Below are 27508 nucleotides of genomic sequence, written 5' to 3' on the forward strand. Positions count from 1 at the left end.
CATGACAGGGACTAGAGGTACATGACAGGGACTAGAGGTAAATGACAGGGACTAGAGGTACATGACAGGGACTAGAGGTAAATGACAGGGACTAGAGGTAAATGACAGGGACTAGAGGTACATGACAGGGACTAGAGGTACATGACAGGGACTAGAGGTACATGACAGGGACTAGAGGTAAATGAGAGGGACTAGAGGTAAATGACAGGGACTAGAGGTAAATGACAGGGACTAGAGGTAAATGACAGGGACTAGATGTAAATGACAGGGACTAGAGGTAAATGACAGGGACTAGACGTAAATGACAGGGACTAGAGGTAAATGACAGGGACTAGAGGTACATGACAGGGACTAGATGCACATGACAGGGACTAGAGGTAAATGACAGGGACTAGAGGTAAATGACAGGGACTAGAGGTAAATGACAGGGACTAGAGGTAAATGACAGGGACTAGAGGTAAATGACAGTGACGGGGACTAGAGGTAAATGACAGTGACTAGAGGTAAATGACAGTGACTAGAGGTACATGACAGGGACTAGAGGTAAATGACAGGGACTAGAGGTAAATGACAGGGACTAGAGGTAAATGACAGTGACAGGGACTAGATGTAAATGACAGGGACTAGAGGTAAATGACAGTGACTAGAGGTAAATGACAGTGACTAGAGGTAAATGACAGGGACTAGAGGTAAATGACAGGGACTAGAGGTAAATGACAGTGACTAGAGGTAAATGACAGGGACTAGAGGTAAATGACAGTGACTAGAGGTACATGACAGGGACTAGAGGTAAATGACAGGGACTAGAGGTAAATGACAGGGACTAGAGGAAAATGACAGTGACAGGGACTAGAGGTAAATGACAGGGACTAGAGGTAAATGACAGTGACAGGGACTAGAGGTAAATGACAGGGACTAGAGGTAAATGACAGGGACTAGAGGTAAATGACAGGGACTAGAGGTAAATGACAGGGACTAGAGATAAATGACAGTGACAGGGACTAGAGGTAAATGACAGGGACTAGAGGTAAATTACAGGGACTAGAGGTACATGACAGGGACTAGAGGTACATGACAGGGACTAGATGTAAATGACAGGGACTAGAGGTACATCACAGTGACTAGAGGTAAATGACAGGGACTAGAGGTAAATGACAGGGACTAGAGGTAAATGACAGGGACTAGAGGTAAATGACAGTGACTAGAGGTAAATGACAGGGACTAGAGGTAAATGACAGTGACAGGGACTAGAGGTAAATGACAGTGACAGGGACTAGAGGTAAATGACAGGGACTAGAGGTAAATGACAGGGACTAGAGGTAAATGACAGGGACTAGAGGTAAATGACAGTGACAGGGACTAGATGTAAATGACAGGGACTAGAGGTAAATGACAGGGACTAGAGGTACATGACAGGGACTAGAGGTAAATGAAAGGGACTAGAGGTAAATGACAGGGACTAGAGGTAAATGACAGTGACTAGAGGTAAATGACAGGGACTAGAGGTAAATGACAGGGACTAGAGGTAAATGACAGGGACTAGAGATAAATGACAGTGACAGGGACTAGAGGTAAATGACAGGGACTAGAGGTAAATGACAGGGACTAGAGGTACATGACAGGGACTAGAGGTATATGACAGGGACTAGAGGTAAATGACAGGGACTAGAGGTACATGACAGGGACTAGAGGTAAATGACAGGGACTAGAGGTAAATGACAGGGACTAGAGGTACATGACAGGGACTAGAGGTACATGACAGGGACTAGAGGTACATGACAGGGACTAGAGGTACATGACAGGGACTAGAGGTACATGACAGGGACTAGAGGTAAATGACAGGGACTAGAGGTAAATGACAGGGACTAGAGGTACATGACAGGGACTAGAGGTACATGACAGGGACTAGAGGTACATGACAGGGACTAGAGGTACATGACAGGGACTAGAGGTACATGACAGGGACTAGAGGTAAATGACAGGGACTAGAGGTACATGACAGGGACTAGAGGTACATGACAGGGACTAGAGGTAAATGACAGGGACTAGAGGTAAATGAGAGGGACTAGAGGTAAATGACAGGGACTAGAGGTAAATGACAGGGACTAGAGGTAAATGACAGTGACTAGATGTAAATGACAGGGACTAGAGGTAAATGACAGGGACTAGAGGTACATGACAGGGACTAGAGGTAAATGACAGGGACTAGAGGTACATGACAGGGACTAGAGGTAAATGACAGGGACTAGAGGTAAATGACAGGGACTAGAGGTAAATGACAGGGACTAGAGGTACATGACAGGGACTAGAGGTACATGACAGGGACTAGAGGTACATGACAGGGACTAGAGGTAAATGAGAGGGACTAGAGGTAAATGACAGGGACTAGAGGTAAATGACAGGGACTAGAGGTAAATGACAGGGACTAGATGTAAATGACAGGGACTAGAGGTAAATGACAGGGACTAGATGTAAATGACAGGGACTAGAGGTAAATGACAGGGACTAGATGCACATGACAGGGACTAGATGCACATGACAGGGACTAGAGGTAAATGACAGGGACTAGAGGTAAATTACAGGGACTAGAGGTAAATGACAGGGACTAGAGGTAAATGACAGTGACAGGGACTAGAGGTAAATGACAGTGACTAGAGGTAAATGACAGTGACTAGAGGTACATGACAGGGACTAGAGGTAAATGACAGGGACTAGAGGTAAATGACAGGGACTAGAGGTAAATGACAGTGACAGGGACTAGATGTAAATGACAGGGACTAGAGGTAAATGACAGTGACTAGAGGTAAATGACAGTGACTAGAGGTAAATGACAGGGACTAGAGGTAAATGACAGGGACTAGAGGTAAATGACAGGGACTAGAGGTAAATGACAGGGACTAGAGGTAAATGACAGTGACTAGAGGTACATGACAGGGACTAGAGGTAAATGACAGGGACTAGAGGAAAATGACAGTGACAGGGACTAGAGGTAAATGACAGGGACTAGAGGTAAATGACAGTGACAGGGACTAGAGGTAAATGACAGGGACTAGAGGTAAATGACAGTGACAGGGACTAGAGGTAAATGACAGGGACTAGAGGTAAATGACAGTGACTAGAGGTAAATGACAGGGACTAGATGTAAATGACAGGGACTAGAGGTAAATGACAGGGACTAGAGGTACATGACAGGGACTAGATGCACATGACAGGGACTAGAGGTAAATGACAGGGACTAGAGGTAAATGACAGGGACTAGAGGTAAATGACAGGGACTAGAGGTAAATGACAGGGACTAGAGGTAAATGACAGGGACTAGAGGTAAATGACAGTGACAGGGACTAGAGGTAAATGACAGTGACTAGAGGTAAATGACAGTGACTAGAGGTACATGACAGGGACTAGAGGTAAATGACAGGGACTAGAGGTAAATGACAGGGACTAGAGGTAAATGACAGTGACAGGGACTAGATGTAAATGACAGGGACTAGAGGTAAATGACAGTGACTAGAGGTAAATGACAGTGACTAGAGGTAAATGACAGGGACTAGAGGTAAATGACAGGGACTAGAGGTAAATGACAGTGACTAGAGGTACATGACAGGGACTAGAGGTAAATGACAGGGACTAGAGGAAAATGACAGTGACAGGGACTAGAGGTAAATGACAGGGACTAGAGGTAAATGACAGTGACAGGGACTAGAGGTAAATGACAGGGACTAGAGGTAAATGACAGTGACAGGGACTAGAGGTAAATGACAGGGACTAGAGGTAAATGACAGTGACTAGAGGTAAATGACAGGGACTAGAGGTAAATGACAGGGACTATAGGCAAATGACAGGGACTAGAGGTAAATTACAGGGACTAGAGGTACATGACAGGGACTAGAGGTACATGACAGGGACTAGATGTAAATGACAGGGACTAGAGGTACATCACAGTGACTAGAGGTAAATGACAGGGACTAGAGGTAAATGACAGGGACTAGAGGTAAATGACAGGGACTAGAGGTAAATGACAGGGACTAGATGCACATGACAGGCACTAGAGGTAAATGACAGGGACTAGAGGTAAATGACAGGGACTAGAGGTAAATGACAGGGACTAGAGGTAAATGACAGGGACTAGAGGTAAATGACAGGGACTAGAGGTAAATGACAGTGACTAGAGGTAAATGACAGTGACTAGAGGTACATGACAGGGACTAGAGGTACATGACAGGGACTAGAGGTACATGACAGGGACTAGAGGTACATGACAGGGACTAGAGGTACATGACAGGGACTAGAGGTACATGACAGGGACTAGAGGTAAATGACAGGGACTAGAGGTAAATGACAGGGACTAGAGGTACATGACAGGGACTAGAGGTACATGACAGGGACTAGAGGTACATGACAGGGACTAGAGGTACATGACAGGGACTAGAGGTAAATGACAGGGACTAGAGGTACATGACAGGGACTAGATGTAAATGACAGGGACTAGAGGTAAATGACAGGGACTAGAGGTAAATGACAGGGACTAGAGGTACATGACAGGGACTAGAGGTAAATGACAGGGACTAGAGGTAAATGACAGGGACTAGAGGTAAATGACAGTGACTAGAGGTAAATGACAGGGACTAGAGGTAAATGACAGGGACAAGAGGTAAATGACAGGGACTAGAGGTAAATGACAGTGACTAGATGTAAATGACAGGGACTAGAGGTAAATGACAGGGACTAGAGGTACATGACAGGGACTAGAGGTACATGACAGGGACTAGAGGTAAATGACAGGGACTAGAGGTACATGACAGGGACTAGAGGTAAATGACAGGGACTAGAGGTAAATGACAGGGACTAGAGGTACATGACAGGGACTAGAGGTACATGACAGGGACTAGAGGTACATGACAGGGACTAGAGGTAAATGACAGTGACACATTCTCAACAGAGCATCACAGATAATCTGCTCTCCCTCCCGTGTGGTGACACTTACAGCTGGTCTTGTTGAATCCTCCTCCTCCAGTGCTGTCTGAGGACACGCCGATATACTTGTCCTTGTTTTTCTTGGCCTTCTTCCTCTCCTCCCGGAGCCGGTCGTCATCCTGAACAAACTCCACCATCTCCTTCACCTTCTGACGCACGTTGACGCCCTGGTCCTTCCCATTGTCGTCTGGCGATGAGGGGAGGAACACAACACGATTGGACACTTTAATACACGGGCATTCACCAAATTAAAAAAGTGTGGAAATCATTTCACTTTTGGCTTCCCGCATTACACCATGGTGGGGGTCATTTGAATTGAAAACTAACAATAGAATCAACACCATCCATAAACCTGACCTCTCATTGGCCATAGTGACAGGGTTAAGCAGTTAAAGGGGAAGTCAACACTGAAGCAAATAAAGTGACGTTTGTTTTCGCTGAGAGAGAGAATGAGAACGAGAAAGAGCGAGAGAGAATGAGAGCAAGAGAGCGAGAGAGAGGGAGAGCGAGAAAAAGAACAGAACAGTGCAGTGCAGTTCCAGGCTAAAGCAGCTTTGGATGAGGGTCTGGTAGAGCTTTGGATGAGGGTCTGCTAGAGCTTTGGATGAGGGTCTGGTAGAGCTTTGGATGAGGGTCTGGTAGAGCTTTGGATGGGGGTCTGGTAGAGCTTTGGATGAGGGTCTGGTAGAACTTTGGATGAGGGTCTGGTAGAGCTTTGGATGAGGGTCTGGTAGAGCTTTGGATGAGGGTCTGGTAGAGCTTTGGATGAGGGTCTGGTAGAGCTTTGGATGGGGGTCTGGTAGAGCTTTGGATGGGGGTCTGGTAGAGCTTTGGATGAGGGTCTGGTAGAGCTTTGGATGAGGGTCTGGTAGAGCTTGGGACCAGGCCTTTATTTGAACACAGGCACCATTGTTTCACTGCCACAACAGGCCTGTCCTGGAGTATTTGTCTCAGTGGGGACTTTATGTAACAGAGCCTAGTGAGTGCTCATGCCATGCACCAAATGCTAATTCTTGAGAGCGAAGCATGAAAAAAGATTAACACAGCTCTACAGTAAATATGTTATCTTACTCAAATATTTAAGGATTACTCCTTTTTTTTCAATTTTCGCCTTTTTTGGTTCTAGTAAAGATTCTAGCAGCCGTGTTTAGCACTAACTGAAGTTCATTTAGTGTTTTATCCGGGTAGCCGAAAAGTAGAGCATTGCAGTAGTCTAATCTAGAAGTGACAAAAACTTCTGACGGGGCTGGACATGTACTGGCTTAAGCAGGGGGACACGTCTGGCACTGCAGGATTTGAGTCCCTGGCGGCGTAGTGTGTTACTGATGGTAGGCTTTGTTACTTTGGTCCCAGCTCTCTGCAGGTCATTCACTAGGTCCCCCCGTGTGGTTCTGGGATTTTTGCTCACCGTTCTTCTGCTCATTTTGACCCCATGGGGTGAGATCTTGCGTGGAGCCCCAGATCGAGGGAGATTATCAGTGGTCTTGTATGTCTTCCATTTCCTAATAATTGCTCCCACAGTTGATTTCTTCAAACCAAGGTGCTTACCTATTGCAGATTCATTCTTCCCAGCCTGGTGCAGGTCTACAATTGTGTTTCTGGTGTCCTTTGACAGCTCTTTGGTCTTGGCCATAGTGGAGTTTGGAGTGTGACTGTTTGAGGTTGTGGACAGGTGTCTTTTATACTGATAACAAGTTCAAACAGGTGCCATTAATACAGGCAACGAGTGGAGGACAGAGGAGCCTCTTAAAGAAGAAGTTACAGGTCTGTGAGAGCCAGAAATCTTGCTTCTTTGTAGGTGACCAATACTTATTTTCCACCATAATTTGCAAATAAATTCATTAAACATCCTACAATGTGATTTTCTGGATTTTTCTCTCTCATTTTGTCTGTCATAGTTGAAGTGTACCTATGATAAATTACAGGCCTCTCATCTTTTTAAGTGGGAGAACTTGCACAATTGGTGGCTGACTAAATACTTTTTTCCCCCACCGTACATTTTCAGAGTTTCTCACATTTCTGTGATGCCATTAGGCTGCAAAGCATGTGTTGTTGTACCACTGAAAACAGATGCAGGCTCGGCCTAGCCACACAAAACATGTACAAAAACCATCCAAGGTTTTCAACTCTGTCATAGCAAATCACAAACGCATACAGTTGGTATCCAAGGAGCCACTCAAGTTGATCATTTACATACTTTTCATTTGTGCACATTACATATGTACATATATACCAGGTTGAAAACCAGAACATGACTTGCATCTGACTGACTCTTCAGTACTCCAGCTGTGGCCATGGAAACTTCCTCACTAATGAATACTCCTGGGTGTTCCATCTGAAACCAAGAGCCTCATCTCTGAGGACATCCTGATTGGTGTAGAAGAGAGGCGTGGGGATGGTTATGGAATGAATCAATAGCCAGGCTTAGGGTTCACACTGCTCTGGGTCTTTCAGTGCTGCTGTGTAGCACCAGTCCCAAATGATTGCTTACCAACAAAATGGTAGTTTTCTAAGGAGCGAAGGTCGTAGATGTGTTCCCTCGCGCTGGTGACAACTCGCTCCGATCCGTTCCTGATGAGATATGCCAATAGTAGTAAGGCCTGGAGGAGAGGAGCATCTGTTAAAGGCAACATGGCACTAGGCTTCCTACCCACAGTCAACATGGCACTAGGCTTCCTCACCCCAGTCAACATGGCACTAGGCTTCCTCACCCCAGTCAACATGGCACTAGGCTTCCTCACCCCAGTCAACATGGCACTAGGCTTCCTACCCACAGTCAACATGGCACTAGGCTTCCTCACCCCAGGCAACATGGCACTAGGCTTCCTCATCCCAGTCAACATGGCACTAGGCTTCCTCACCACAGTCAACATGGCACTAGGCTTCCTCACCCCAGTCAACATGGCACTAGGCTTCCTCACCCCAGTCAACATGACACTAGGCTTCCTCACCCCAGTCAACATGGCACTAGGCTTCCTCACCCCAGGCAACATGGCACTAGGCTTCCTCACTCCAGTCAACATGGCACTAGGCTTCCTACCCACAGGCAACATGGCACTAGGCTTCCTACCCACAGGCAACATGGCACTAGGCTTCCTCACCACAGGCAACATGGCACTAGGCTTCCTCACCACAGGCAACATGGCACTAGGCTTCCTCACCACAGGCAACATGGCACTAGGCTTCCTACCCACAGGCAACATGGCACTAGGTTTCCTACCCACAGGCAACATGGCACTAGGCTTCCTACCCACAGGCAACATGGCACTAGGCTTCCTATCCACAGGCAACATGGCACTAGGCTTCCACTCCACAGGCAACATGGCACTAGGCGTCCTCACCACAGGCAACATGGCACTAGGCTTCCTACCCACAGGCAACATGGCACTAGGTTTCCTACCCACAGGCAACATGGCACTAGGCTTCCTACCCACAGGCAACATGGCACTAGGCTTCCTATCCACAGGCAACATGGCACTAGGCTTCCACTCCACAGGCAACATGGCACTAGGCGTCCTCACCACAGGCAACATGGCACTAGGCTTCCTACCCACAGGCAACATGGCACTAGGCTTCCTACCCACAGGCAACATGGCACTAGGCTTCCTACCCACAGGCAACATGACACTAGGCTTCCACTCCACAGGCAACATGGCACTAGGCTTCCTACCCACAGGCAACATGGCACTAGGCTTCCTACCCACAGGCAACATGGCACTAGGCTTCCTACCCACAGGCAACATGGCACTAGGCTTCCACTCCACAGGCAACATGGCACTAGGCTTCCTCACCACAGGCAACATGGCACTAGGCTTCCTCACCACAGGCAACATGGCACTAGGCTTCCTCACCACAGGCAACATGGCACTAGGCTTCCTACCCACAGGCAACATGGCACTAGGCTTCCTACCCACAGGCAACATGACACTAGGCTTCCACTCCACAGGCAACATGGCACTAGGCTTCCTACCCACAGGCAACATGGCACTAGGCTTCCTCACCCCAGTCAACATGGCACTAGGCTTCCTACCCACAGGCAACATGGCACTAGGCTTCCTCACCACAGGCAACATGGCACTAGGCTTCCTACCCACAGGCAACATGACACTAGGCTTCCACTCCACAGGCAACATGGCACTAGGCTTCCTACCCACAGGCAACATGACACTAGGCTTCCTACCCACAGGCAACATGGCACTAGGCTTCCTCACCACAGGCAACATGACACTAGGCTTCCTACCCACAGGCAACATGACACTAGGCTTCCTACCCACAGGCAACATGGCACTAGGCTTCCTCACCACAGGCAACATGGCACTAGGCTTCCTCACCACAGGCAACATGGCACTAGGCTTCCTACCCACAGGCAACATGGCACTAGGCTTCCTACCCACAGGCAACATGGCACTAGGCTTCCTACCCACAGGCAACATGGCACTAGGCTTCCTCACCCCAGTCAACATGGCACTAGGCTTCCTACCCACAGGCAACATGGCACTAGGCTTCCTCACCCCAGGCAACATGACACTAGGCTTCCTATCCACAGGCAACATGACACTAGGCTTCCTCACCCCAGGCAACATGACACTAGGCTTCCTACCCACAGGCAACATGACACTAGGCTTCCTACCCACAGGCAACATGGCACTAGGCTTCCTCACCACAGGCAACATGGCACTAGGCTTCCTCACCACAGGCAACATGGCACTAGGCTTCCTACCCACAGGCAACATGGCACTAGGCTTCCTACCCACAGGCAACATGGCACTAGGCTTCCTACCCACAGGCAACATGGCACTAGGCTTCCTCACCCCAGTCAACATGGCACTAGGCTTCCTACCCACAGGCAACATGGCACTAGGCTTCCTCACCCCAGGCAACATGACACTAGGCTTCCTATCCACAGGCAACATGACACTAGGCTTCCTCACCCCAGGCAACATGACACTAGGCTTCCTATCCACAGGCAACATGACACTAGGCTTCCTATCCACAGGCAACATGACACTAGGCTTCCTATCCACAGGCAACATGACACTAGGCTTCCTCACCCCAGTCAACATGGCACTAGGCTTCCTATCCACAGGCAACATGACACTAGGCTTCCTCACCCCAGGCAACATGACACTAGGCTTCCTACCCACAGGCAACATGGCACTAGGCTTCCTACCCACAGGCAACATGGCACTAGGCTTCCTACCCACAGGCAACATGGCACTAGGCTTCCTATCCACAGGCAACATGACACTAGGCTTCCTCACCACAGGCAACATGGCACTAGGCTTCCTACCCACAGTCAACATGGCACTAGGCTTCCTCACCACAGGCAACATGGCACTAGGCTTCCTACCCACAGGCAACATGACACTAGGCTTCCTACCCACAGGCAACATGACACTAGGCTTCCTACCCACAGGCAACATGGCACTAGGCTTCCTCACCACAGGCAACATGGCACTAGGCTTCCTACCCACAGGCAACATGGCACTAGGCTTCCTACCCACAGGCAACATGGCACTAGGCTTCCTCACCACAGGCAACATGGCACTAGGCTTCCTCACCACAGGCAACATGGCTCTAGGCTTCCTACCCACAGGCAACATGGCACTAGGCTTCCACTCCACAGGCAACATGACACTAGGCTTCCACTCCACAGGCAACATGGCACTAGGCTTCCACTCCACAGGCAACATGACACTAGGCTTCCTACCCACAGGCAACATGATCGTATGAATGAAACATAAGCAGTGGAACAGAGACTCGGCACCTTGTAAACTCTTCTCCAGTTCTTCTTATTGTCCCTCAGCATTCTGGTCCACAGCATGTTCATGACCTCAGGGAAATGCTCGTACATGAACGTGGATCTGAGAGGAACATCAGAAATATGGATGGGATTAGAGAGTACTGGTAAAGCCACAACTACTAGGCTAGTTATGCAAATGTGATAGGACTGAGCGTTGTGCTGTGGTTGTCCCTTACTTGGCGATCTCTCCCATGAGCTGTCCAGAGGGACCCCAGGGGTCATCGTTGGTGACCTCTCGCACCTTGGACTCGATATCAGAGTAGTTCATCACCACGTTAGTGCTGCAAGAAACACACGACACAGACTTACATCAAGAATCATATTAATAAAACACACTGAATGACACTGGTGGGTAACCAATGTGAACTATGACCTCTATCACAGATGGATATTCTGCATGAGGCATGGCTTCCTGGTATTATACCGTGTGTTTTGAGTGTTAGAGTGGTGGTGTTAGGATAGGTAGTGGTCTTAACAGACCTCTGATTTAGCCTAGATGTCCAGCAAGGGCCTAGGCGAACTCCTCTGACCAGATTGAGCCTGTTCTGGGAGCAGGTTGTGAGGGCTCCTGTTGCCCCTAAAGCTCAGTGTGGAGTCTACAGCCTAGAGTCTACACAACAATCAGCCATTTCCTGTCAGGCCCCATTTCACTCCTATCACCATCAGCAGACCTGCCAGTCACAGAGCAGACCTGCCAGTCACAGAGCAGACCTGCCAGTCACAGAGCTGCCAGTCACAGAGCAGACCTGCCAGTCACAGAGCAGAGTGCCAGGAAACAGCTGGGCTCTACTCAACTTTCTCCTCTCAGGAGTGGCATAGCGGGCGGAAACTACAGGATATAATGACAGTCATTAAATTGACTGATGCGTAAAAAGGGTTCTCACGATCTATCTTGATTCAAGAAGCAGCTTAAAACGGATTATGACAACACTAGAGAGACACCCAAAAACATTCAGGGATGAAAGATTAACCAGCTGACAACAGAACTCGAAAGAAGGAGAAGAATGCATTAGAGAAAACAGAGAGGAAGAAAGGCAAACAGAGCTGGGGTTAATGCAGCTGATCAGTGATAAACATGAGGCAATGTTTCCAGGGACTCAAGAGAGCACACCTATGGACCATTCGTTCTAACCTCCCCTGTCACACTTCAGCTGAGCCAGATAGGAGGGGGAGGGGGGGCACCTGACAGATGTAACTAATGGAAGGTTAGAGTAATGGGAGACAGAACTGCTATGCTCTGGAATAAATTAGATCAACATGGTAACGTCGGCCAACATGTAGGCTGAAACAACATGGCAGATCAACTGTACAACAGTGAAAGGAATGAAAAGACAACAGAAACTCATGGTATGCAGGAGCTAATAGCTCTGGTTTCCAGTCACATCTATTGAGATTCCCCACATGTAAAACGCAGGATTAACAAGTCACATAATAAGTTGCATGGACTATAATAGTTAGTGGTTAACATGATTTCTAAATGACTAACTCTTCTCCGTACCCACACATACAATTATCTGTGAGGTCCCTCAGTCGAGTAGTGAATTTCAAGCACATATTCACTCTTCATATTTTCAAGCATGGTGGTGGCTGTATCATGTTATTGATTTGCTTGTCATCTGCAAGGACTTACATTTTTTTTTATTGTTTTATTTCACCTTTATTTAACCAGGTAGGCTAATTGAGAACAAGTTCTCATTTGCAACTGCGACCTGGCCAAGATGGTTCAGGTCTGCTTTCCAACAGACACTAGGAGACAAATTCACCTTTCAGCAGGACAATAACCTAAAACTCAAGGCCAAATATACACTGGACTTGCTTACCATGACGACATTGAATGTTCCTGAGTGGCCTAGTTACAGTTTTGACTTAAATCTACTTGAAAATCTATGTCAACACTTGAAAACGACTGTCCAGCAATGAACAACCAACTTGACGAAGCTTGAAGAGTTTAAAAAAGAATATGCAAATATTATACAATCCAGTTGTGCAAAGCTTTTTTTTTTTAAGAACACATTTTTATTTTCAATGACGGCCTGGGAACAGTGGGTTAACTGCCTGTTCAGGGGCAGAACGACAGATTTGTACCTTGTCAGCTCGGGGGTTTGAACTCGCAACCTTCCGGTTACTAGTCCAACGCTCTAACCACTAGGCTACGCTGCCGCCTCTTAGAGACTTATCCAGAAAAACGTACAGCTGCGATCCCTGCCAAAGGTGATTCCTGTATGTATTGACTCAGAGGGTTGAACAGATAGTGACTTCAGAAAGCATTTATACCCCTTGACTTATTCCACATTTTTGTTATGTTACAGACTGAATTCTATTTTTTTTCCTCCAAACATAATGGTCATTATGGCCAAACAGTTGTATTTTTGATTCATCAGATCAAAGGACATTTCTCCAAAAAGTACGATCTTTGTCCCCATGTGCAGTTGCAAACAGTAATCTGGCTTTTTTTATGGCGGTTTTGGAGCAGTGGCTTCTTCCTTGCTAAGCGGCCTTTCAGGTTATGTCGATATAGAACTCGTTTTACTGTGGATAAAGATACTTTTGTACCCGTTTCCTCCAGCATCTTCACATGGTCCTTTGCTGTTGTTCTGGGATTGATTTGCACTTTTCGCACCAAAGTACGTTCATCTCTAGGAGACAGAACGTGTCTCCTTCCTGAGCGGTATGATGGCTGCGTGGTCACATGGTGTTTATACTTGCGTACTATTGCTTGTACAGATGAACGTGGTACCTTCAGACGTTTGGAAATTGCACCCAAGGATGAACCAGACTTGTGGAGGTCTACAATTTGTTTTCTGAGTTCTTGGCTGATTTCCCCATGATGCCAAGGAAAGAGGTACAGGTACACCTCCAATTGACTCAAATTATGTCAATAAGCCTATCAGAAGCTTCTAAAGCCAGTCACATCATTTTCTGGAATTCTCCAAGCTGTTTAAAGGCACAGTTAACTTAGCGTATGTAAACTTCTGACCCACTGGAATTGTGATACAGTGAATTATAAGTGAAATAATCTGTCTTTAAACATATGTTGGAAAAATTACTTGTGTCATGCACAAAGTAGATGCCCTAACCGGCTTGCCAAAACTATAGTTTGTTAACAAGAAACTTGTGGAGTGGTTGAAAAACGAGTTTTAATGACTCCAACCTAAGTGTAAACTTCTGACTTCAACTGTAAGTCTAAGAGCTTTCCACACTTGTGCACAAGCGTTTTGCCCATTATTCTTTTAAAAATTATTCAAGCTCTGTCAAGTTGGTTGTTGATCATTGCTATACAACCATTTTTCAGGTCTTCCCATTGATTTCAAGTATATTTAAGTCAAAACTGTAACTCGGCCACTCAGGAACATATCCGATCTCCTTGGAAACTAACTCCAGTGTAGATTTGGCATTGTGTTTTAGGTTATTGTCCTGCTGAAATGTGAATTAATCTCCCAGTGTCTGGTGGAAAGCAGACTGAACCAGGTTTTCCTCTAGGAACCAGCCCACCCTACCGTACCTCCTTGCCAGTCCAAATAAAATATTGAAATATTGATACAAGCTGCGACAGAAAGAAACAATCTCAGTTAAAGCATCCGAGCGAGTGAAACAGCGCCCCCTATCGGTCTCAGTATGTATAGACCATGTATCTGATGAGGTCTGGACAGTGAAACAGCGCCCCCTATCGGTCTCAGTATGTATAGACCATGTATCTGATGAGGTCTGGACAGTGAAACAGCGCCCCCTATCTGTCTCAGTATGTATAGACCATGTATCTGATGAGGTCTGGACAGTGAAACAGCGCCCCCTATCTGTCTCAGTATGTATAGACCATGTATCTGATGTTGTCTGGACAGTGAAACAGCGCCCCCTATCTGTCTCAGTATGTATAGACCATGTATCTGATGCTGTCTGGACAGCGAAACATTTAATTTGGCTAGTGCACATGGCAATAGATCTGATTGAGTTGTGACTGTCAAATGAAAAGAGTCTAAAATGTGTGAAAATAATCAGTTGAGTATTATTATTATTAGTGTTAGTGGTAGTATTATTATTAGTAGTATTATTATTAGTGTTCCCGTGTGGCGCAGCGGCCTAAGACACTGCATCTCAGTGCAGGAGGCGTCGCTACAGTCCCTGGTTCGGTATCCAGGCTGTATCACATCCGGCCGTGATTGGGAGTCCCATAGGGCGGGTCACAATTGGCCCAGCATCGTCCGGGTTCGGCCGGGGTATATCGTCATTGTAAATAAGAATTTGTTCTTAACTGACTTGCCTAGTTAAATAAAAAGGTTAAAAAAAAAAAAAAAGTCAAATCATTTAAAATTTGCATCAAGAAGAAGGGGAGTGTGGCGAAGATATGGTGCGTCCATTTGGCAATGTCTGATCGTCTTAACTCACGAAGTACACCACTCATTGATTCTTCACCTCACACAAGTCAACGAAAAATGTCAAACATTTAACAAAGTCAGTTTATGTTTAATTTTTTTAAACATCCATTGCGAATGATAGTTCCTCAGTATTTGAAAAATCATTCCAACACTCCCGGCCTCGATAATCACCAAGCCTCAGTGTGAAAGAGCCAAATATCATGATCTGATGATTCCATATATACAGTGGAAACATCATAAAAAAAACATTTATGTCCCGAACTCACTGGAGCAGGAACCAGGAATAGGCTAGTTGATACAATGTTACAAGTTCGCTAGCAACATCTTCAGGCCAGACCAAGGGATGATTTGATACAATGTTGCATTTCAATAGCAATAGCTCAAGTCAAGACAGATAGAAAGGGGAGGCAGGCGGAGTAGAGAAATGAATGTGATTCCAGATATTTTCTATAGTTTTTATTTGTGGGCTTTAGGCCTATGTATTTGACTTAGTTGACAGTTATGCCCACTGCTGCATCTGAGTTCTGTGCTCAGACTTCTTTAGCTGCCAATGAATCAGTGTATCAATGTGTTCATTGGATTTGAACTTTTAGATTTGTACCATTTTACTTCACATTATGATTAACCATGTGACAATGATTTTCAGAAACAAAAAGAGCTATTCTTGAAATTAAATTGTTCCACGAAAATGTGCATGTAAAAATAATCATAACTTGCATGAAGATTGGTAGAAATGGTAGGATAAAAATTGTAAAAGCTTTACCCAACTTGAACCTCACAAGAATTCCTATGGTCTTTAATAAGCTACTATTACAGCAATTTTTAAAAAAAAATGTGAATGTGCTAGCACTTGCACACAGGGGGTCCCATGGAAAAAAATATGCCCCGCTACGGAAATCAAAGGCCTGTCCAACTGATTCATTCTGGCGCCGGGTCTCTTAACGATTACAAGCATACCCATAACATGATGCAGCCACCACTATGCTAGAAAATATGAAGAGTGGTACTCAGTAATGTGTTGTATTCGATTTGTCCCAAACATAACACTTTGTATTCAAGACAAGAAGTGAATCGCTTTGCTACATATTTTGCAGTACTACTTTAGTGTCTTGTTGCAAACAGGATGGATGTTTTGGAATATTTTTTATTCTATACAGGCTTCCTTTTCAACCTGTCAATTAGGTTAGTATTGTGGAGAAACTACAATGTTGTTGATCCATCCTCACTTCTCCTTTCACAGCCATTAAACTCCAACTGGAATTATGTTTTTAGAAATGTACTACAAATGAAAAGCTGAAATATCTTGAGCCAATAAGTATTCAACCCCTTTGTTATGGCAAGCCTAAATAAGTTCTGGAGTAGAAATGTGCTTTGTGCAGTGACCCAAAAAATATCAATTTAATCCGTTTTAAATTCAGGCTGTAACACAACATTTTGAAAAAGTCAAGGGGTGTGAATACTTTCTGAAGGCCCTGTATCTAATCAAGATATATCCAGTGCATTTGGAAAGTATTCAGACACCTTCACCTTTTGTTACGTTACAGCCTTATCCTAAAATGGATGCATTTTTTTTAAAATTTATCAATCTACACACAATACCCCATAACAAAGCGAAAAAACAGGTTTTCAGAAAAGTTAGCAAATGTATTACAAATACAAAACAGAAATAACTTATTTGAACAAAAGTATTCAGACACTTTGCTATGAGACTCAAAATTGAGCTCAGGTGCATCCTGTTTCCGATGACCATCCATGAGATGTTTCTACAACTTGATTAGAGTCCACCTGTGGTAAACTCAATTGATTGGACATGATTTGGAATGGCACACACCTGTCTGTTGCTCTGACATGCACTGTCAACTGTGGGACCTGATATAGACAGGTGCGTGCTCAATTTCGAGTCTCATAGCAAAGGGTCTGAATACTTACGTAAATAAGTTATTTTTGGGGGTTTTATTTGTAATAAATGTGCAACCATTTCTAAAAACCGGTTTTAGCTTTGTCATTATGTATGTAGATTGATGTTTGATTGATGAAATGTTTTTATTAATACAGTTTAGAATAAGGCCGTAACGTAACAAAATATGGAAAAAGGGAAGGGGTCTGAATACTTTCCCAATGCACTATTTATTTATTTTGAAGTATTACAATTTTTCCTCCACTTTGACGAGTATTTTGTGTAGATCGTTGGGGGAAAAAAATGACATTTTAGTTTAGTAATAAAAAAATAGAATCACCAGGAATTCAGTAAAAAATGTGTTAATTTAGGAAATCTGTTTTCACACTCTCACACACACACACTCGTGTCAATATAATCAAGTTATGAAATTATTGTATTTGAAAATAACATCTTTGTGGTCAATTTGCAGTGTACAAATTATAATTACGTTCCAACCCCCCGACCACCCGCTCCGGCAAAAATCGACCCGAGGCTGAATCTAGTTACCTACCCTGCTCTAGAGACTATCCCTTCCCCTGCAGCTGCCAGCACTTTTACTAATCATCCCTAATGTCATTTTGACAGAAAACTCAGACACTTCCTCCACTCTCACTAAATCCCACAGACCCACCCGCACAGGGAGAGAGCAGGTTGACAGGAGAGCCAGGCAGGCAGCTCTGGAAGCCATTACCACAGTGGGCCATGGATGATGTAGTGAGAGGAACAGAAAAAGGTGGTGAGGTCTGAAAGCTTGAACACCTGTTCTCACTGGGAAGGAAATGCAGCTTCTTCTACTACTTAAGTCTATAAAATGTATCAGATTAGTTCACTTTCAGTCCACTGCCAATTTCTTCCACATGTTGTTGATGACAAAAACAATGTGATCCAACTCTTATGGCTCTATAGAGTGTTAACAAGAGGGAGGGAGACTGAATTCCTGACCCTAATATTGACCTAGCCAGGAAATCGAACACACAACACCCCCCCCCCTATTGAGCCGGCTGGAGTCGTTTGTTTTAAGCCAGAATGCAGTGTACCAGATCTAAAGAATCCTAAAAAAATATTTAAAAAACACAAAAAAACAGGACAGAGATAGTCTAGAGTAGTGGAGGTGACCCTGTGTGACCACTGGTCTAATTAGTCCACAGATGGCAGCTGGGTTTAGCCTGGGCATCACCACAGACAGGTGGTCAGATCCTTAGGAGGTCAAGGGTCAAGTGCTCAGTGACAGAGGGCCAGATGGAAGGACAATGGAACAGAGCTGGAGAAATAAGACAGGACCAGAGACTGATGAATGAGCCAATGATATCAAATCTGAGGAAAACAGCCAATTGATCACACATAGCCTACACAAAGATCAACAAATGGCAACAACTCAAACAGGTTTGTTCCAAACAGGATACTTCTTTAATTCTATGAAGCATGTGTGTTTCATGGTGGATAGATTAACATAAAACAGAGAAAGAAACTATACATTCAGTGCTGATCTGAGATAACTATAGTTTTAACTACGCTTTGTGGAAAGTAAATATTTCTGGGGGAATAGTTACTTTGGAGGGGACTACAACTATTTGAATATAAAAATGCCAACTTTAAAAAATATATTTGAATACAGATCTCAGGAAGTGACTACTTTTCTGAAACTATTAGATTGGCTGCCTTCAACTAGGCCTAATGGAGGGCTGTATCTGGAACTGCATGTTGAAGACAGAAATAGAATGAATAGAACACACAATCTCCAATAGTATTCCAATCTGACGGTCACATTTGATCTACACAATACATCTATCTGAACATGTAAACGTCCATTCTCCTGAATGCCTATTGGCCCAGGTATACATCATCAAATCAAACCAAATTGACCCATTTTATGTTGTACAGATAAGTATAAGTTGTGATGATCGACTACTGTATGACTCTTTCAACATTCCACTGAAAAAGTTGAAAGCTGCAATCAATTTTTTAGAAGACCTGAAAATACTGCAGAGTTCAAAGCTAAATTCAAAGCTATTTGCGAACAGCAAGTTGGAAGCTTAGCAAAAACAACTTTGATTCCCTTTGTCCATCTGAGGGTAACTGCTCTTATTTTTTTTTTTAAACACACACACACACACACTCTTTAAATGGTGTAGTGTAATAAAACTAGTTACTTTTGGAGCAACGTTTTATTAGCATCTTGTCACATAATACTTTGTTAATTGTAGTTGAATTGCATAGCAACAAGATTCGTTTTTTTTTTTTTAACTACTCTACACAAGAGGAATAGCGACCGTTCCTTATTCCACTTATGTGGAATAAAGAATGTGGAATAGCTCCATTATTATGCAATTATAAAGAAATTTGCAAAGTTCTATGTAACAAAGGGGTAACACTACACATTAAAGGTTACATTTGTAAAGGGTTTATAAAGAGGCTATAATTACATTAAATGTTATTTAATCATTTGTAAATGCCTTATAAAGCATTAATAAACAGTTATATCCCATTGGTCTACATAGTGCAATAACTGGTCAGTGTTTGTCAAAATAGTGAGCCAAAATTTACCTCCAGTTTTTAACAATTTATAAATGCACTTAAATGCTTTTAAGATGAAGCCTTATGTATCATCATGTATCCATATTTTCAATAGTTGCACTATTGAACAAATAGTTATCCTCTCACTTTTGCGTGTGATGAAACACTGATGCCCTGGCCAAATTTACATACAGGTTATTAATCAATCAATCATTACGCCTTCCCAGATGATATCAACAAACACGTATCACTTCTCTGTGATAGTCCCAAGTATGGTAACAGTAATACCAGTGGAGGTGGTATCCTTTCACAACGTGAAATGTTTTGGACTTCATACTCATTGACTGAATATGTTTAACAAAAGTGTTGAATCTTCTCTTATGTATTGATGAGTACCCAATACTGCCTATAAGTATGTCTACGCTCTGAGTGAACTCTCAAATCATCTATAAATTATTTACCCATATGTATAAATGGTAAAAGTATATCTTATTTTAGTGACAGACCTACATGTACATATTACCTCGACACCAGTGTCCCCCGCACATTGACTCTGTACCGGTGCCCCCTGTATATAGCCCCGCTATTGTTATTTACTGCTGCTCTTTAATTATTTGTTATTCTTATCTCTTACTTATTTTTTATTAGGCATTTTCTTAACTTCATTGTTGGTTAAGGGCCTGTAAGTAAGCATTTCACTGTAAGGTCTACACCGGTTTTATTCGGTGCATGTGACAAATAACAAAATAATTATTTGATACCTATAAACATTTATAAATTCAAAAACACCTTATTTTAAAAAGTGACAGACCTATAACCATTTATAATTGAGTTGAACATTGAACTGCTAAAAAAAAAAAAAAATTTAAAAACAAAAGTGAAATACAAGATACTTTATTGCCACGCATCCAAGGTCGGTGGTGTGTACAGCATGGGGTAGCTCCTACATGACTAATATACACATATACCCCAGCCTCACAAAACTGAAAAAGCAGCTGTTGTTTAACCTTATACTTTTTCAGTTGTCTTATAAAGCAGTCTCTGCTGGTCCTTCTTGATGATGTGGTTGGAGTTGATGTCCCATTTCAGTGAGCCACTGATGTAAGTACTGAGGAATTTGAACGAATCTGTCAGGGTTATTGGTTGGTCAGTGATTATGACAGGGGCCTTGAGGTTCTTTCTTCTCCTGTATTGCCATCTCTGTGGTTTTTGAAGAGTTGAGCATGAGGTCGTTGTCCTTACACAACATCACCGCCCGAGCCACTTCACAGTGGTACTGTTTCTCATTTGCTAGCTACGACAAAATGAAAGGGGTTAGATGGTTATCACAATTGTGGTTAATACACTAGCTAGTTTGTTAGCTAGCTAGTAAGTTAGTCTTAAAATTGGAACCACTTATGTTAGTTTGTTGACAAAGGATGCTGGTTAGTTTACCAGCAACCCATCTAGAGAGAGACTTTACCAGAGTTCAAAGGTTAGATAACTAGCTAGCATTCTAATCCCAAAAAGCTAAACAAATTGCAAGAAAGCTAACGGTCATGTTGATGTTAGCTAACTAGCTAGCAGGCAGCTAATGTTTGCTAGCTAGCTAAACTAACTAGCTAGCCAGCAAACGTGATCTAGTTAGCTATATCATGCCAAATATTATCCTGTGTTAAATCGTATAGCAAAATGTATATATTCAAAAATACATTTGAGGTTTTACCTAATACTAGCTAGCTAACGTTTCTTAGCTAGTGAGGTAGGACAGATGTGCTAGCAAACGTTAGCTAGCTGAGCAGAGAACTAAAATCATACAGCAGAATTTCTGTATTCAAAAGTGAAACAAATTGCATAGAGAATCTCTTCTCTGTCAACATTTTTATCTTGTGAACGTTTCTTCCGCGCAATCTCTTTGTCTGGCCTTTGCACACTTCCCATAGCCAGGTCCATCATGATTCTTCTCAACTCAATGTCACATGTCATTGTCTACTCTTCATTCTGTTCCCGGTCGTCTTTATTTCAAGCGCGTTTCACAGATCAGATCTGCAGATCTTACAAAGTCGGGAATTTTTCAGAAACCAGTGAACCACACCAATAATATAGCTTGAGATGAAGCCATCATTCCTGGAATAAAATAAAATAAAAAGTGTACCAACGCATCATCATGGGTTTCAAATGTGGGGCAAGATGCATGCAACTCCAGAGGGTCTTTTACTCAGTTATAAAGAATTCTTATCACTTTACAAGGTCCCTGTAACACCTAAAGATTTTGCAATTGTTTTAGATGCCATTCCCTCAGGTGTTGCTATGTTATTCAGGAACATGTCAAGACCTGACCCTCAGAGCCTACCTTCTATTGACCCTGTTGACTCATCAGTAGGAAAGATTTGTTTCTCTTTTGGTCCATTCAACAACAGAGCGATACGATCCTTGTTTCAGCAGGATGTTGTACCTTACACCTTATTGGAATGGATTTATTGATAATATCTGTTGGAAAAAAGTTTGGATGTTGCCACACACTTGTTAACAAAATTAAGGAAGTTTCCTTTAAAATGATTAATAAATATTATCCTGCCAATCACTATATGAAGAAGTTTAAGGAAAACATCAACTCAAATTGCTCCTTTTGTAATGACCACCCAGAAACAGTTGTGCATCTTTTTTGGCATTGTATGCATGTAAGAAAACTGTGGCAAGACATCAGTAGGTTTATAATTGAACACATTTATGAAGATTTTACACTATTGTGGAGAGATGTACTGTTTGGATTCTTTACATACAATAGAAATAAGCGCAATCATTTTTATGTAATTAATTTCATTATTCTTTTGGCCAAATTTCATATACACAAGTGTAAATTTACAAACAGAAAACCACATTTTCGTACCCTACAAAAATAAATTGAACTGTATTTTAAGACGCTTAAATGCTCTACTAACAAAAAAAGCTGTTAGAATTGTAAGTATATGCATGTCCCTTAAGGTCCTTGTGTAATTGTAATGTGATATTGTACCCCCTAGCCCCGCCCCCAGCCCCGCCCCTAGCTCGATTGTCTATTGTTTGTAATCTATGTATGCTTGTGTTCCCTCATGTGCTTTATGTATTGATTTGATATTAATAAAATATATAAAAATAAAAAAAATGTAAAGGATGCATGCAACTCATGGGAGTTGACCATTGGTCTGAAAACCAATCATTTCTGTTCCTGGGACACAGCAACTATGCACCACACTCAGAAGTGAGAAAATAACTATTGTTTAACTGTGCATCCATTGAAAATGCAGTTGCATATTACACAATTTGTTATAACCAATTTAGTAATGTTTTACAATGCATTTACAAATGCTTAAATAACCGTAATAATGTAATTACAAACCCTTTATAAATCCTTTACAAATGGAACCCGAGTGTAAAGTGTTACCGAAGTGGTTGTAAAGTGTTGCTGTATTACCTTGTGTCTCACTCATGAAAATATGTGTCTACTCTAATGTTGAGGTGATTCCATGGGTCTCTTCTCACCTCCTGCGTACTCGCTCGCCTCCTTTTTTAAAAAGGTCAAAGATAATTGAGGAGAGATGGCGAAGAGTGAATGTGGATGGAAATGCGCCAACTTTATTAGTCAAATGACGTTTACAGGGGTGGACGGACCCCACGCATTTTTGTTGTTGTTGTAAAGTGACCAAAACTAATTAGGGCTCACCCCATTTAGTCAACCCTTTTAGTCAACCCTTTTAGTCAATATTTTGTTGTTGTTGTAAAGTGTTGGATCCTGTGTTTTACATTATAGCCATTACCATATATATGATTGAATATTATCTGCTGTTGGCTTGTGTTGATGTATGTAAGTGTTATGCAACATAGCTGACTTGAAACATTGTTAAAAGTGTCAGGGCCAGGGGACTTTCTCATGCTGGAAAAATACAGAAGGGAGGGCACATTCAGAGCGTGGGGTTGCGAAAACAAGCGGTCTTTTGTTAGATAACAGGAGCCAGGTGCGAGATAACGGTATGGAGCATGAGACCCATCTTTCAGTTTTTGCAGCCATTTTAGTGTTGTGCGGCTGCTGTTGCATTCTGTGTATTCGCTCACTCACTACTAGAGTTATAACTAAAGCCATTGACCCAACAAGCCCTTCCCAGATGTACCCCCTTTTAGGGGATACGGAACCCGAATATGAGGAGGAGGATCCCGTTGCTTTTACTGCTTTTTGAGCTTCTCCATTCTATGTCGTGCCTCTTCTGAATTGGGAAGAGGGGGCATGTGGACCATTCCGCCTGACTTGCCTAGTTTATGTCACATCTCTTAGGAGATGTGAAGAGAGGGAATCACAAAACTTTTCCTTCTGGGAAAAGTTTTCTTTTTGTGTCTGGATCTAGTTAGGTTGTGTCACGTCTCTGGGGAGATGTGAAGAGAGGGATTTGTAAGGAAGTGCTATTTCTTATGCAAATGACCAGCTTACTGCTATTACATTGCTATAACGGACCCCACGCATTTTTGTTGTTGTTGTAAAGTGACCAAAACTAATTAGGGCTCACCCCATTTAGTCAACCCTTTTAGTCAACCCTTTTAGTCAACCCTTTTAGTCAACCCTTTTAGTCAACCCTTTTAGTCAACCCTTTTAGTCAACCCATCAACCCTTTTAGTCAACCCATTTAGTCAACCCTTTTAGTCAACCCTTTTAGTCAACCCATTTAGTCAACCCCATTTAGTCAACCCCATTTAGTCAACCCTTTTAGTCAACCCTTTTAGTCAACCCTTTTAGTCAACCCTTTTAGTCAACCCTTTTAGTCAACCCTTTTAGTCAACCCATTTAGTCAACCCATTTAGTCAACCCTTTTAGTCAACCCTTTTAGTCAACCCTTTTAGTCAACCCTTTTAGTCAACCCTTTTAGTCAACCCTTTTAGTCAACCCTTTTAGTCAACCCTTTTAGTCAACCCTTTTAGTCAACCCTTTTAGTCAACCCTTTTAGTCAACCCTTTTAGTCAACCCTTTTAGTCAACCCTTTTAGTCAACCCATTTAGTCAACCCATTTAGTCAACCCTTTTAGTCAACCCTTTTAGTCAACCCATTTCAACCCTTTTAGTCAACCCTTTTAGTCAACCCTTTTAGTCAACCCTTTTAGTCAACCCTTTTAGTCGATTTTTTTTTGAGCAGTAGCAAAAAACAAAACAAAAAAATGATATATATGTTTTATGGCACGTCTTGATTGACGCCTGTCTTCGTGGACTAATCCAAACATCCACAAAGTTTGTTTTGTTCCCGTAATTTCTGTTAATGCATTCAATATATTATGTATTTTACTGTTGTCATTGTAGGATTGGACACGTTGTTTGCAGAGTGCACAACCTAGGCTACACTTGTGAGAAACAAGTTTTGATTTATTTAATTCCATTTACGAGTTGTCAATTTATTCATTGTGTTTTGTTTGTAGCGCTCCTGTCAATGTTGAGTAAGGACTCGCACCTGATTACGCATAGAAGTAGTCCTAGGCCACATGGCCTGCGCGCAAATGTAGGCTTATAAATGTGACCATTTGGGGATCTCATAGTATGTCTGATTGTCGTAACAATGAGCTGTGGAGCTTCTCAAAGTAATTTTCTCTTCACCTGAAACAGGAAGTAAACAAAGTTTTTTTTTTTTATATTAAAGAAACACAATAGTTCCTTAATGTAGCCTATTTTAAAAAATATATATTTCCAGCTCTCTCCCTTTCCATAACCACTGAGTAAAAGGGGGAAAAATGGTCATGCTCTGATGCTGTGAAAACGTCATAAAATAGGCCTAACTTCGTATCCTTTGCGCAAATACCCTGCAGCTGTGTCTGTCCTGAGCTCACTGGCTCAGGAAACTCAGGAGGGTGCAGAATATTTGATTAAATGTTGCACGTTTGTTAGCACCAGCTTCAGGCTGGACGAAGTTGTTGGGTGATACAATGTTACAATGTTTCAAAGCTGCAGAGAGGTCATGTGTAGCCAATGCGATTTCTTTTTAATAGGATATTTTCTACCTGCACGCTGCTATGTTTTTATTTGTTGGCTTTAAGTAGGCTATTTTTACCTTCGTTGGCAATGGAAATAGAGGTTCATTTTAGATTTGTATAATTTCCATTGAGATATAAATTTGTATTAATCACATGACAATGATTTTGAGATAGGACTATTACGTAAATAAATTAAACTGTTCTACGTAAATGTACATATGAACATAACTTTGAAAAGAAGGTCGACGACATCCGATCCTCGTTTGCTAAGTCAAACGACACCGCTGGTTCTGCTCACACTGCCCTACCCTGTGCTCTGACCTCTTTCTCCCCTCTCTCTCCAGATGAAATCTCGCGTCTTGTGACGGCCGGCCGCCCAACAACCTGCCCGCTTGACCCTATCCCCTCCTCTCTTCTCCAGACCATTTCCGGAGACCTTCTCCCTTACCTCACCTCGCTCATCAACTCATCCCTGACCGCTGGCTACGTCCCTTCCGTCTTCAAGAGAGCGAGAGTTGCACCCCTTCTGAAAAAACCTACACTCGATCCCTCCGATGTCAACAACTACAGACCAGTATCCCTTCTTTCTTTTCTCTCCAAAACTCTTGAACGTGCCGTCCTTGGCCAGCTCTCCCGCTATCTCTCTCAGAATGACCTTCTTGATCCAAATCAGTCAGGTTTCAAGACTAGTCATTCAACTGAGACTGCTCTTCTCTGTATCACGGAGGCGCTCCGCACTGCTAAAGCTAACTCTCTCCTCTGCTCTCATCCTTCTAGACCTATCGGCTGCCTTCGATACTGTGAACCATCAGATCCTCCTCTCCACCCTCTCCGAGTTGGGCATCTCCGGCGCGGCCCACGCTTTGATTGCGTCCTACCTGACAGGTCGCTCCTACCAGGTGGCGTGGCGAGAATCCGTCTCCACACCACGTGCTCTCACCACCGGTGTCCCCCAGGGCTCTGTTCTAGGCCCTCTCCTATTCTCGCTATACACCAAGTCACTTGGCTCTGTCATAACCTCACATGGTCTCTCCTATTACATTTACATTACATTTAAGTCATTTAGCAGACGCTCTTATCCAGAGCGACTTACAAATTGGTGCGTTCACCTTAAGACATCCAGTGGAACAGCCACTTTACAATAGTGCATCTAAATCTTTTAAGGGGGTGAGAAGGATTACTTTATCCTATCCTAGGTATTCCTGAAAGAGGTGGGGTTTCAGGTGTCTCCGGAAGGTGGTGATTGACTCCGCTGTCCTGGCATTTTGATTGACTGATTGATTGATTGATTTTGATTGATTGACTGGCTGTCCTATCATTGCTATGCAGACGACACACAATTAATCTTCTCCTTTCCTCCTTCTGATGACCAGGTGGCGAATCGCATCTCTGCATGTCTGGCAGACATATCAGTGTGGATGACGGATCACCACCTCAAGCTGAACCTCGGCAAGACGGAGCTGCTCTTCCTCCCGGGGAAGGACTGCCCGTTCCATGATCTCGCCATCACGGTTGACAACTCCATTGTGTCCTCCTCCCAGAGCGCTAAGAACCTTGGCGTGATCCTGGACAACACCCTGTCGTTCTCAACTAACATCAAGGCGGTGGCCCGTTCCTGTAGGTTCATGCTCTACAACATCCGCAGAGTACGACCCTGCCTCACACAGGAAGCGGCGCAGGTCCTAATCCAGGCACTTGTCATCTCCCGTCTGGATTACTGCAACTCGCTGTTGGCTGGGCTCCCTGCCTGTGCCATTAAACCCCTACAACTCATCCAGAACGCCGCAGCCCGTCTGGTGTTCAACCTTCCCAAGTTCTCTCACGTCACCCCGCTCCCTCCACTGGCTTCCAGTTGAAGCTCGCATCCGCTACAAGACCATGGTGCTTGCCTACGGAGCTGTGAGGGGAACGGCACCTCAGTACCTCCAGGCTCTGATCAGGC

General features: G+C 43.5%; 1 protein-coding gene across 1 annotated transcript in view; it reads right to left on the minus strand.

Annotated features, from left to right (window-relative positions):
* Positions 1-27508, minus strand: part of LOC115136298 (clathrin interactor 1-like) — a 90451-nt gene that overhangs the window by 48807 nt on the left and 14136 nt on the right. Inside the window, exons 2-5 of the mRNA XM_065023913.1 lie at positions 10954-11058; positions 10742-10838; positions 7466-7574; positions 4985-5161 (exon numbers count right to left, since the gene is read on the minus strand). Of these exons, the coding sequence (XP_064879985.1) occupies positions 4985-5161; positions 7466-7574; positions 10742-10838; positions 10954-11058 (488 nt within the window). The remainder of the gene's footprint in view (positions 1-4984; positions 5162-7465; positions 7575-10741; positions 10839-10953; positions 11059-27508) is intronic.

The sequence above is a fragment of the Oncorhynchus nerka genome, linkage group LG10 (assembly GCF_034236695.1).
Source record: "Oncorhynchus nerka isolate Pitt River linkage group LG10, Oner_Uvic_2.0, whole genome shotgun sequence".
NCBI lineage: Eukaryota > Metazoa > Chordata > Actinopteri > Salmoniformes > Salmonidae > Oncorhynchus > Oncorhynchus nerka.